General features: G+C 37.9%; 1 protein-coding gene across 6 annotated transcripts in view; it reads right to left on the reverse strand.

The window, feature by feature from the left end:
* Positions 1-14,425, reverse strand: part of PHF20 (PHD finger protein 20) — a 147,156-nt gene that overhangs the window by 60,462 nt on the left and 72,269 nt on the right. For all 6 annotated transcript variants that reach the window (XM_049868735.1, XM_049868734.1, XM_049868729.1 and 3 more), the window contains 3 exons: positions 12,535-12,648; positions 11,436-11,624; positions 10,537-10,716 (listed from right to left, as the gene is read on the reverse strand). In XM_049868735.1, coding sequence (XP_049724692.1) covers positions 10,537-10,716; positions 11,436-11,624; positions 12,535-12,648 — 483 coding nt within the window. The remainder of the gene's footprint in view (positions 1-10,536; positions 10,717-11,435; positions 11,625-12,534; positions 12,649-14,425) is intronic.

Here is a 14,425-nt window from a genome sequence, read left to right on the forward strand (position 1 = left end):
GAATGGTGATCAAGAACCTCAGCACATGAGGTATGGGTAAGAGACATATTTTTATTTCCTCAAATTTTTTAAAAGGTGGTTTATATTACAATTTAAATTATTTTTAATATGAATGTTGTAATACAGAAAAAGGTATATGTAATTATGTTACTTTATATATACTATTATCATAAGTAAGGAAAAAAGAAAGTAGATTTAAAAGTTTTTAATCCCAGTACTATAAAATACACTAAATAAAAGTAAAAGACAAGTAACAGACCAAGAGAAAATAAAGCCCAATGTATATAAAAGACAAATAATTATTGACAAAAATATAAAAAGAACACTTGCAGATCAATGATAAAAATGACCAACCCAATATGAAATGGGCAAAGAACATGAAAATTAGATAAACAAATCCAATAAACACATAAAAACTGTTCAACCTCATTAAAAACAACAGATAAACAAAAAATGAAGTCTTGTTTTCAATGTTAAATTAAGAAAAAATTAAAAAATGGGTAACATCCACAGATGGCAAGAATGTAAGGGAAAAGGTACGTCTCATGCTCTTCTTGGTGTAAATATAAAGTCAAATGGCCTTTTTGGAGGGTGATTTGGCAATATGTGTTCCCTTGAATCTAACAATTACACTCATAGAAACTTGTCCTATAAAAATATTCCCCAAACTACCATACAACCCAGAAATCCCACTCCTTGGAATATACCCTAGAGATACAAGAGCCTTCACACAAACAGATATATGCACACCCATGTTTATTGCAGCTCTGTTTACAATAGCAAAAAGCTGGAAGCAACCAAGATGTCCGTCAACGGATGAATGGGTAAATAAATTGTGGTATATTCACACAATGGAATACTACGCATCGATAAAGAACAGTGACGAATCTCTGAAACATTTCATAACATGGAGGAATCTGGAAGACATTATGCTGAGCGAAATGAGTCAGAGGCAAAAGGACAAATATTGTATAAGACCACTATTATAAGATCTTGAGAAACAGAAAAAACAGAGAAGAACACATACTTTTGTGGTTACAAAGGGGGGAGGGAGGAAAGGAGGGAGAGGGTTTTTTATTGATCAATCAGTAGATAAGAACTGCTCTGGGCGAAGGGAAAGACAACACTCAATACAAGAAAGGTCAGCCTAATTGGACTGGACTAAAAGCAAAGAGGTTTCCGGGATAAAATGAAAGCTTCAAAGGTCAGAGGAGCAGGGGCTGGGGTCTGGGGAACATGGTTTGAGGGGACTTCTAAGTCAATGGGCAAAATAATTCTATTATGAAAACATTCTGCATCCCACTTTGAATTGCGCCGTCTGGGGTCCTAAATGCCAACAAGCGGCCATCTAAGATACATCATTTGGTCTCAACCCACCTGGAGCAAAGGCAAAGGAGGAACATCAAGGTCACACGACAACTAAGAACCCAAGAGACAGAAAGGGCCACATGAACCAGAGACCTACATTATCCTGAGACCAGAAGAACTAGTTGGTGCCCGGCCACAATCAATGTCTGCCCTGTCAGGGAGCACAACAGACAACTCCTGAGGGAGCAGGAGACCAATGGGATACAGACCCCAATTTCTCATAAAAAGACCATACTTAATGGTATGACTGCGACTAGAGGAATCCCAGAGACAATGCTCCCCAGAACTTCTGATGGCACAGGACAGGAACCATCCCCAAAGACAACTCATCAGGCATGAAAAGGACTGGTCAGCGGGAGGGGGAGAGAGATGCTGATAAAGAGTGAGCTAATTAAATCAGGTGGACACTGGAGAGTGTGTTGGCAACTCTTGACTGGAGGGGGGATGGGAAGATAGAGAGAGAGGGAAGATGGCAAAATTGGCACGAAACGAGAGACTGAAAGGGCTGACTCAATAGGGGGAGAGCAAGTGGGAGAAGGGAGTAAGATGTATGTAAACTTACATGTGACAGACTGATTGGAATGGTAAATGTTCACTTGAAGCTTAATAAAAATTAATTAAAAAAAAAAATATTCCCCAAGTGTTCAAAAATGTTCAAGAAAGACCACTGCAACACTGTTTGAAACACTGGCTATCCAGAAACAATCTAAATGAACATTAAAAGGGAAATGGTTAAATATATGATTAACATTATTAGCAACTAGTATTTGGCCATTAGGAAGAATGAGGCAAATGTACTGACATGGAAAGAGCTCTAAGAAATACTATGAAAATAAATCAGACGACAATAAGCCTAGAGTTATCTTAATTACATTTAAAAATAAAGTCTTAATTGCTTCCCTACCTACAAAAATGCATACAAAAGGATTTAGAAAAATGACAAACTAATAACAGAAGTTACCCAAGGCGGAAGGGGAGAAATGAAAGAAGCCTTTCCCTTTTACTTCTAATACCTCTATATTGTTGGGGTTTTTTATGACCACTGTGTATTACTTGTATGCTTTTTTTAAAAAGGAAAATAATAAACAGATACACATACGAAGGTGGCTTAGATGTTCTTTCCTTTAAAAGAGAGAGATCAAGATTTATTCATATCACAACCGATAACTGCCCTGATAGGGAACACAACAGAGAAACCCTGAGGGAGCAAGAAAGCAGTGGGATACAGACCCCAAATTCTCATAAAAAGACGAGGCTGAATGGTCAGACTGGGACTAAAAGGACCCCAGAGGCCATGGTCCCCAGACCCTCTGTTAGCCCAAGACAGGAACCATTCCCAAAGCCAACTCTTCAGACAGGGATTAGACTAGAATATGGGATGGAAAAGGACACTGGTGAAGAATGAGCTGCTTGGATCAAGTAGACACATGAGACTATGTTGGCATCTCCTGTCTGTGGGGGGAGATGAGAGGGCAGAGGGGGCCAGAAGCTACCCAAATGGACATGAGGACAGAAAGTGGAGGGAAGAACTATGCTGTCTCATTAGAGGGAGAGCAATTAGGAGTGTATAACAAGGTGTATGTAAATTTTTGTATGAGAGACAGACCTGATTTGTAAACTTTCACTTAATGCACAATAAAAATAAATTAATTAATTAAAAAAAAAAAGATTTATTCAAAGTCAGGACATCCTGGACTCTGACCATTTACCACAAACATTACATTATCAAAACCAAAAGTTGGTATTATCAATTATATCCAAATAATTACCAATGCAACAAGCAATCATTACTTGAAAGGAAAAACCCCCCGTGTGATCATGAATGTGTACAGCTTCTTAATGCTGTCCATTAGTACAGAGGTAAAGGGTTTTCCTCCAGTAATGAACAGCTCATACTGGAACATCCCTCCTGCATGTAGCCACCATGAACTCTGGGGGGAGGGGAAGCATCTGAAGGCACTGGTGAACAACATACAACAAGTGGAAACTGAAGACGAGTCAGACATTTGAAATAATGGAAGGGCACCAGGTGAGTTTCCCATTATTTTAAGGCTGTTCACCTAAAACCAGGTGGCTAAAGCTCAGATTAAAACCTATAATCTCACTGGTTGAGTACACAGAGGACAAGGTACAGTGCAACAGCTGGAAAGTGAGGGGCAGGGGGAATCCCAGAAAGAAGAGAGCCACAGAGGGGTAGCACCAATTTCTGCACATAAACTTGGCCAAAATCTCTGGTTGATCTCTGAAAATGTACAGCATTCTGAATAGTCCAACTAAGGCTAGAAGAACTGAACAAAGATTTCAGCTGCTGCCCATTGCAGTGGAATAGAATTTGGACTTTGAGTTAAGCCAAATTAACTGCCTTTAAAACAAAGAAATCAGTTGTTTTTGTTTTTTTTCCCCAGTTGCAATGATTTGTGTGTGTGTGTGCGCGCGCATGCGCTTTAGGTAAAGGTTTACAGAGCAAATTAGCTTCTCATGTAATGGTTTATACAAAAATTGTTCCATGACATGGATACAATCCCTGCAATGTGTCTCCCTGTTACCACCCTGAGTTCCCCATTTCCATTTGTCTGGTTTTCCTGCCGCTTCCTGCCTTCTCATCTTTGCTTTCGGGCAAATGTTACCCTTTTGGTCTCACACAGATGACTGTTCTAAGGAACACTTTCTGCACAGGTGTTATTGTTTTATAGATTTGTCTATTATTTGGCTGAAAGGTGATCTCCAGGAATGGCTTCAGTTCCAAGTTAGAAGGGTGTCTAAGGGCCACAGTCTCGGGGGTTCCTCTAGTCTCTCTTGGGCCAGTAAACGGGGTCTTTTTTTATGAATTTGAATTTTGTTCTACACTTTTTTCCCCATTTTAACCATCCCTGGTAATCATCAAAAATATTTCTTTCTAGAAATCAGTATTCTTTAGAGGAAAATAACATAATCCAGACTCTACAACATATCATTCACAATTTTCAGCACACGATTCAAAACATTACATGTATGAAGAAAGGGAAAAATGTGACCCATAGTCAAGAGAAAAGTCAATCAATGGAAAGATAGGGCTAATGCTTCAGGATCTAGTTTTCAACAAGGGATTCTTAGATATGACACCAAAAGTACAAGCAATAAAAGACAAAATAGATTAACTGAACTTCATCAAAATTAAAAACTTTTGTACATCAAAGAACTTAATCATTAATAAAATGAAGAGACAATCTACAGAACAGAAGAAAATATTTGGGAACCATAATTCTGGGTTATACCTGATAAGGGTCTAATACCCAGAATATATAAAGAACCCCCGCAACTCAAAGAGAGGAGCCCTGGTAGCACAGTGGTTAAGCACTTGCATGTTAACCCAAAGGTTGGCAGTTCAAACCCATCAGCCACTCTGCGAGAGAAAGATGTGCCAATCTACTTGCATAAAAATTATGGCCTTGGAAACCGTATGGAGCAGTTCTACTCCGTCCTATAGGATTGCTATGAGTTGGAATCAACTTGACAAGAGGTTTGGTTTGGACAACTCAACAACAAAAAGACAAACAACACAATTAAAAAATGGGCAAAAGACTTGAAGAGACATTACACCAAAGAAGAAATACAAGTGACCGATAAACACATGAAAAGATGCTCAACATCATTAGGGAAATGCAAATCAAAACCATAACAAGATACTACTTCACACCCACTAAGATGGCTATTATCAGAAAAATGGAAACTGGTGTTGGTGAGGATGCAGAGAAGCTAGAACCCTTGTCCACTGTTGGTAGGAATGTAAAATGATGAGGCCACTGTGAAAAACAGGTCAGTGCTTCCTCAAAAAGTTAAACAGATGATTTTCATATGACCCAGCAATTCCACTCCTACGTATGTACACAAAAGACTTGAAAGCAGGGACACAAACAGACACTTGTTCGCCACGTTCATTGCAGTACTATTTACAACAGCCAAAAGGGAGAAACAAACCAAATGTCCATCAGCAGAAAATGAATAAACAAAATGTGGTGTATCCACACAACGGAGTACTATTTAGAGTCATAAAGAAAAAGAAGTTCTGATACATGATATGACATGAATGAATCTTGAAAACATTATGCTAAGTGAAACAATCAGACACAAAAGGACAAATATTACATAATCCCACTTACATGAATTATCTAGAATAGGCCAAAGTTCTTTAGTGGTTACCAGGGATGAGTGGCAGGAGGAAATGGGGAAGGAGTTATTGCTTAAGGGGTATTGAGTTTCTGTTGCTGTTGTTAAGTGCCATCAAATCAATTTCAACACATAGAGACCCCATGTGACAAAGCAAAACTGTCTCATAGGATTTTCTAGGCTGTAATCTTTACAGAAGCAGATCGCCAGGTCCTTCTCCTACAGCACCACTGGGTGGGTTCAAATAGCCAACCTTTTGGTTAGCAGCTGAGTACTTAACTGTTGCACCACCAGGGCTCCTTGAGTTTCTGTTAACGGTAATAAAAAATTTTGGAAATGGATAGATGGCTGCACAGCACGGTGGATATTACTGTCACTGTATTGTACACATACAAATGGTTGAAGTGGCAAATGTTTTGTTATACATATTTTACCACAATAAAATTTAAAAAAAAAAAAAAAAGGTCAACCAATGGAGACTAACTTCAAGATAATCTAGATATTTGACTTGGTAGATAAAGATTTTAAAGCAGCTATTAAAACTATGATCATAACAAACAGATAGGAAATCTTACCAGAGAAGTAGAATCTAAGAAGAAAGGACCAAATGGAAACTCTAGAACTAAAAAAATCACTAGAAGTAAAAATTTCACTAGATGGGTTTAATAGCAGATTGGATTTGAGAGAAAAATCAGAAAACTTGAAGAGAGACCAAAAGAAATTATTCAGTATGAAAAAACAGGGAAAGCATTTAAAAAAAACAAAGAAAACACAGTCTCAGTTACCTGTTGGATGAAATTAAAAGATCTAACATAAGTATAATTTGAATGCTAAAAGTAGAAGACACAGAGAATGGAGTAGAAAAAATATTTAAGGAAACAACAGCTGAAATTTGATGAGAGGCATCATTTTTCATATGTAAGCTCTATGAACCCCAAGCAGTTGACATACTAAAACAAATCTAAACATAGTCAAAATAATGAAAACCAAAGATAAAACTCTTGAAAGCAGCAAAAAGAAAACAACACATTACAAACAGGGGAACTATGATATAAATGACCACTGATTTCTCATCAGAAACAAGAAGCCAGAAGAACATGAACAATTATCTTAAAAGTACTTAAAGAAAAATACCACATCTAGTAAAAACACCCTTCAAGAATGAAAGTTAAATAAAGGAACATTCAGATAAACACTAATAGAATCTGTCACCAGGAGAGCTGCACTACAAGAAAAGCTTAAAAAAAAAAAAAAAAAAACTTGGAGCTAAAGGGAATCTTCGAGAAAGAATGAAGAACACTAGAAATGGTAAATACGTGTATAAATAAGACTATCTCTTTTCCTTGTCTTATATTCTTTAAAATAATTTTTAGAGCAAAAATTATAATACTACATTGTGGGATTTACACCATGTATAGCTATTATCCACGTGACAACTACAGCATAAAGGATGGGGAACAAATGAAACTACACAACACTTTACACAGAGTGGTTCAATATTAGCTCTAAGTAAACTGTGAAAAATTAAGGATATGTATCATAATCGGAAACCCTGGTGGCATAGTGGTTAAGAGCTACAGCTGCTAACCAGAAGGTCAGCAGTTCAAATCCACCAGGCACTCCTTGGAAACCCTATGGGGCAGCTCTACTCTGTCTTTTAGGGTCGTTATGAGCCAGAATCAACTCTATAGCACCAGGTCTTGGGTTTTTTCGGTTTTATCATAATCACTAGAGAAACCTCTAAAAAAATGTTAAGAAGTATAGCTAAAATCGGAAACCCTGGTGGCGTAGTGGTTAAGTGCTACGCTGTTAACCAAGAGGTTTGCAGTTCGAATCCGCCAAGCGCTCCTTGGAAACTCTATGGGGCAGTTCTACTCTGTCCTGTAGGGTCGCTATGAGTCAGAGTCGACCCGACGGCAGTGGGTTTCATGTTATAGCTAAAATCTAATAGACAAAATGGAATTCTAAAAAAATGTGAAAGGTGGAAAAGAGAAACAAAACACAGATAAGATAAACAGAAAGCAACTAGGAAATAGCAGACCTTAAACCAACCACATCAACAATTACAGTTAATGTAACTAGACTAAACATCACAACTAAAAGCAAGGTCCAACTATCTATAAAAGACAATTAGGTTGAAAGAGAAAAAAGATTTATCATGCAAACAGTAAGCAAAAGGAAACTGAACTACCTATACTAATATGAGATAAAGTAGGCATCAAGTCAAAGAGGATTACCAAAGACACACTGATATAAAAGAGGCAATTCATCAAGAAGACAATTATAATGTATATGCATCTAATAACAAAATTTCAAAAAACATGAAGAAAAAGTGACAAAATTAAAGGAAGAAACAGACAAATTCACAAACATGGTTACCATGATCTTGGTAATTGATAGAACTAGACAAAAAACAAAATCAATAGAGATATAAATCAGAAAAACACTATCAACTACTTTGATTTAATTGACAGATATGGAATGTTACACCAACAATGGCAGAAAATGTATTCTTTGCAAGTGCATATGGAACATTCAGCAAGACAGATCATATGCTAGGCCATAAGTCTCAACAAATATAAAAAGACTGAAATCCTACAGAGTATGTTTTCTGACCGCAATGGAATTACATTAGAAATGAATCTATACACACCCCAAATATTTAGAAATGAAACAACGTATTTCTAAGTAACCCATGGTCAACAAAGAAATCACAAGGTACTTTGAATTGAATGAAAATGAAAAGTACAACATATCAAAATTTGTAGGATACAACTAAAGCAATTTTTAGAGGGAAATGTATTACTTTAAATGCTCATATTAGAAAATAAGATCTAAAATCAATAACCTAAGTTTCCACCTTAAGAAGCCAGAAAAAGGAAGCTGAAGGAAGAAAATAATTAGGGTAAGAATAGAAAGAAATAAAATTTTAAATAGAGAAAATTAACACAGTAAAAAGTTGGTTCTTTGAAACAATCAGCAAAACTGATTAATCCTTAGCCATACTGAAGAAGAGAGGAAACACAAATTATCAATACCAGAAACAAAAGGGTTTTGAAAAGTGGGATGCAGACCTCAAGTTCTAGTAATAAGACAGACTTGAGTAGTAATGGTCTGACTGAGACTGGAGTGGCCCCAGAGGTCATGGCTCCCAGACTCTCTGTTAGTCCAAAACTAAAACCATTCCTGAAGCCAACTCTTCAGACAAAGATCAGACTGGACTATAAGACATAAAATGATACTCGTGAGGAGTGTGCTTCTTAGCTCAAGTAGACACATGAGACTATGTGAGCAGCTCCTGTCTGGAGACAAGATGAGAAGGCAGAGGGGGACAGGAGCTGGCTGGATAGACACAAGAAATACGGGGTGGAGAGGAGTATGCTATCACGTGGTAGGGAGAGCAACTAGATGTCACCTAACAATGTGTGTTAAGTTTTTGTATGAGAAGCTGCCTTAAAGCACAATAAAAAAGGAACAGATTTAGGTAATAATAATTTTCCTTCTATTGTGGGCATGCCTCTGCATCCTTGCACACTTTTTATAGGTTCCTCAGGAGTGAAGACATAGAAGACAAAGATCCCATTAAATACCTGGAGTAACTTACTGTGTGGGGGGCTGGGGTGAAAAGTAGATGAATCACCCATCTTTACTCTTGGAGTTAATGTAGATCATTTATAGCTAGAGTTCTCCAAACATAATAGAGAATCAGGATTCCTTTGTTTATCACATTTTCTCTTAGCCAAACAGCCATTTATTTTTTGAAAATTTAGTGTGTTTTGATTTAGACAATTAAATCTGAAGATAGCATCCAGGTGATAAATTTTAAGGAACTAAGATCAACTTCCTTATAGTATAGCTGTTTCAGCTCATTAAAAATTATGTGAATATGTACCCATTCTCCTTCAGCTCAAATTGAAACATTTATGACAGAAATGTTATCTGAATTTTCCTCAATGTTTCAGTATCAATCCGTTTGGCAGGGGGAGTGGGACGACAAAAACTTGAATACTCAAAAAAATTAAATTAAATTAAAAAATAAACTGCTAGAATAGTATTTACCTAACTCTGCATAATCCGTGGAGTGAAAACTGACGTGAAAGAAACTTTCAAATCGGTTTGATCATAAATAATATATGTAAATATGCTGGGTCTCTATGAATGCAAGTTAAATACATACTATGTTCTTTCAAGGAAAAAAGGGGGGTTTAGCACTTATCTATATCAAATTAATAAGAGACTATTATTAATAAAAAGTGAAAAACATTATTAGGCAGAAAGGGCCACACAAGCCAGAGACTCCATCAGCCTGAGACCAGAAAAACTAGATGGTGCCCAGCTACCACCAATGACCACCCTTACAGGGAACACAACAGAGGTTCCTGACGGAGCAGGTAAAATGTGAGGTGCAGAACTCAAATTCTAGTAAAAAGACCAGACTTAATGTCTGACTGAGACTGGAGGGATCCCAGAAGACATGGCCCTCAGACTCTGTTAGCCCAGAACTGAAACCATTCCAGAAACCAATTTGTCAGACAAAGATTAGATGGGACTATGAGACATAAAATGATACTTGTGAAGAGACTGCTTCTTAGCACAAGTAGGTACATAAGACTAAATGGGCAGCTTCTGTTCGGAGGTGAGATAAGAAGGCAAAAAGGGACAGGAGCTAGTTGAACGCACACCAGAAATTCAGGGTAGAAAGAAGGAGTGTGTTGTCATATTACAGGGAGGGCAATTAGGGTCACATAACAATGTGTGTATAAATTTTTGCATGAGAAACTAACTTAACTGTAAACTTGCATTTAAAGCACAATAAAAAAATAAAAAGAATTGGTAAGGATGGTGGAGAAAGGAGGCATGTCTGACCTCCTCGTGGGAACCACCTTTGTGCTGATCTTAATAAAAGAAATTAATGGTTAAAAAAAAAAATTTTTTTGGAAAGGTCAATTTTTTTGTTTATTTATAATAAAACCAGAAGCAAAAATATATACGAGAAAAGGATTGTTAACTCTAAATACAAACCTGTAATAGTCGAAATATCCTGAAGCTCCGCAAGGGAGGAAGCCGGTTCTGTTTTCATAGCGTTTTCTCCCATTGATTTGGAGTTCAACTCCAAACCTGTAGCCCCTAGTCCATCGCCAAAGGAGTGGCAAGTTAGTGCAGATGACACCTGTCCAGCTTCCAAAGGAGATTTCAACTGACCTACAAGAAAAAACAAAGTTTGGGAACAAATAAATGTACATGGAGCCCTGGTGATGCAGTGGGTAAAGTGTTCAAGACTGCTAACCGAAAAGTTGGTGGTTCGAAATCACCAGCAGCTCCATGGGAGAAAGATGTGGCAGTCTGCTTCCATAAAGATTCACAGCCTTGGAAACCCTACAGGGTTGCTACGAATCAGAATCAAATCAATGGCAATGGGTTTGTTTTCGATACATGTATATAATCTGGGAATCAAGAGTTGCACAACAGACTAAGAAAGCCGGGAGCCTTTTAAAGGAAGTCATTCATTTCACGTTACACATTAATTAACAGGTTTTGGCACATAAAACCAGGGTTGTGAGCAAAGGAAAAAGCTAGTAAGAGGCTAAATGAAGGCAGGAATTTGCTCTAAGTATTGGCAAAAAGGCAGAGGCATGGAATGAGATAGCACCAGAAAGACAAAGACAGGCAGGATTCTTCAAACACTGTGCCTCCAACCCAATATTCAGAGATGTATAAACAAAACCAAACACAAATGTATACAGAAAGTTTGCCTATTGAATCAGTGAAGAACAATGTATTACTAAAACACTGCAGCCATTCAATAACTTGATTTCAAGATTACCTCATACTTGTGGAAGGCAGTATACAATGATTTAGACTGGTTCTCCCTAGATAGGCACCAGGTTAGTAAGACAATTCCAGAACAGACTCTGACTCACCTTCTTCAGATTCCTTGGCACAAGATGATGTGTCTTGCAAAGGATCCGTATCAACTGTATTAACCAAATCTGATACAACCACGTCAGGATCTAGGATCTCGTGGGTTCCATTAGTGGACAGCCTGGAGGACCGCCTCCTTGATAAGTCTTTGTCAGCGCTTTCCGAGTAGTTTTTTGACTTTTCTTGGGCTATAAACCATTGAGAGAGTAGCAGTCAAGAAACCAACAAGAAAAAATAATTCCACTACTACAGATTTCTGGGCTGGTGATCTAAGGGCTTTACAGAAAAACTTCTAGAATGTTAGGCCACTATGAAAGTAAATATCTTTTCCTACTTTTTAGTTTTAAGTAAGAGCACAGTCACTCTTCCAGGACAGAATTTTATTTCTTTAAGAATTCACAGTTTGGAAATATGTGCCAAGGTTATGTCCCAATCTTGGCAACTAAGTTCTATTTTGGAGCTTCCCAACATAAAATCTATGTACTAACTTCCAAAGTCAATAAGGTTTATAAGAGCCTTACTTAGAGCCATCGTAAATCCTTTTTTGGAGCCAAAAGGGTATTAAAATAAAAAATCAGTAAGTAGTATTTTTAAAGCTTCACTAAGCATATAAAATCCACCTCCTCCTAAGCCATTAAATTTCCAGTGGAAACCAACTTAAATGTAGTTTATGGATATGGAAATGGCACCACTGAACCCAAAATGAATATAATTTGTGCTTTGGGGTTTCTTTTTTCTTATAGCAAAAACTCTTTCTCATCCAGCCACATCCCACTCATATTGGCTCTTGTAATCAGGGACAAGCATTAGTGCCTAAAGGGAGTAAGAGACAGCATGGATATAAGGGAGCCTGGCCGGCACAAATGGTTTGTGTCTGATTACTAACCTAAAAGTTGGAGGTTCGAATCTATCCAATGGCACTGCAGAAGAAAAGATCTGGAGACACACTTTTGTAAAGATCACAGCCAAGAAAACTGTGTGGAGCAGTTCTACTATGTAATGCATGGGATCGCCACACGAGTCGGAATCAGCTAGGTAGTAATGGTCCCAATCCAGTCAATGTTAAGTTCTAGCCACATATACAAACTAGAGACTCACGTGAACTTCTGTCAAGCCGAGGACGTTTTAATGGGACTTCACTTCCTTTTGATATTTTCCGTCTTCTCAATTCCAATGTTATTGGTTGCAAAGTTTGAGAGTTTGAATCCACAGCTACAATGTATATAAAATCATACAAAAAAAGGTATGTAATTTCTTAGTGGCTAATCTCTCATTTTTTACATGTAAGCACACACATGCAGACATCCTTGCATGATAAACAGACCCTCATAAGGGCTTTTTTACTTAAGACAGAAGAAAAAAAGTGAAATGGATAAAAATTACTTCCTTACGGGAGATGCTGACACCCTGGACTTTAACTCCTGAATGTCTTTTCTTCAGTCTCTCCTATGACCCAGCTTCAGTCATACACCTCTCTCCCAAAACCCTCTTTTTAAAACACTGTACCCAATATGACTGCTTTAAAATATAAAAGTACAAGGGCAATAACAAGAATGAAAACAAAAAACTCTGAAATCATTTTTATCACCTTCAAATCTTCTCATCCAAATGTGACCGACCTAGCCAGTACTCCAGAAATCCACCATGCAGGTGAATTCCTAAAATGTGTGCCCTGATGATTACTGTTCCCAATCTCTACTTGCAAAATTAGATATTTTGGCATTGGTTCTAGTTTTGAGGGACCAAAAACGATGTCGACATTTAGCTCCTCTTACAAATAATTCAGAAAAACCTCATGAGACTATGCTATTTGACAGTCGGCGTTCCAGCATGGCTACTGATCCCTAACAAACTCAGCTCTGACATAATGCAGCAATGTGGACGCTAAACCCTTGGGTGGGTACCCAGTCCTTTTATTTTAACACCTAACACTTAAGAAGCTCTCCTCAATCCAGAAAGATAAGAATCTGAAAAGCAGGCAAAAGAGAGAACAAAGGTAAAGAAAACAGCCTGTAGAGAAGGTAGAGGTAAGAAGTTGAAGGAAAGGGAGAAAGAGGAAGAGAGAAAAAGTGAAACAAAGGGAGAAGAAACGGAAAAGAGGGAGGGGAGACAAGACTCATCTAAGACCAGTAGCTTCAGATCTGCATGTCAAACAACAGAACCAGAGACAAGGCTAAGTTCTGAGAAGGCAAACCTGATTAGAGTGCTGAACTCTTTCTTGGCTCTTCCTGTGTCCAATCTTGCCAGTGGGCCAACATTATTCTGTTCCAAGTGGTAGGAACTTGGAGATCACACACATTCCAAATTAAACACAAACAACCTTCTCTAAATAGCTCAGATTCTGCTCCAATCGGTTCTGCACAGTCTAGGGAGCTCAGGGCTCCACCAAGTCAATGACCTTATTCCAAACAACTTTTTAGGGGAATTTAAAAAATATGTGGGATATTTGGCAAGCCTTCATCCCTTTGATATCACATACAAACGAGGTCTGTCTATCTAAAACTCTTCTTACAGCAACAATCATCTGCAAACCTTGTTCACAATTCCCATTCCCAGGCCCCACCACAGAGATTCAGATATGGAAGAACTGAGGCAGGCTAGTATTAACGGTAAGCTTGGGAAACACCCTTTCTCTATTAGACTTATCCTATCTAGTATGAAATCCTACACTTATATAAGACAAAAGGAATAAACTAAATACCCCTCCTTTTATTTTTAAAACTGAGTTAAGTCATACGGCCCCTCATGGGGACAGTCTGCAAACTGGGTTACAAACTACAAACAGCGATATATATTCCCATATATACTCTTTCCTAAACTGAGCTGGAGGAAGCCTTATGTGGTGCAAATGATCAATGCACTTGGCTGCTAAGCAGAAGGTTGGAGATTTGAGTCCAACCAGAGGGGCCTCGAAAGACAGGCCTGGTGATCTGCTTCTGGAAAATCGGCCATTGAAAGCCCTGTGGAGCAGAGGTATTACTCTAACACA

This window comes from Elephas maximus, chromosome 25 (assembly GCF_024166365.1).
Source record: "Elephas maximus indicus isolate mEleMax1 chromosome 25, mEleMax1 primary haplotype, whole genome shotgun sequence".
NCBI classification, from domain to species: Eukaryota; Metazoa; Chordata; class Mammalia; order Proboscidea; family Elephantidae; genus Elephas; species Elephas maximus.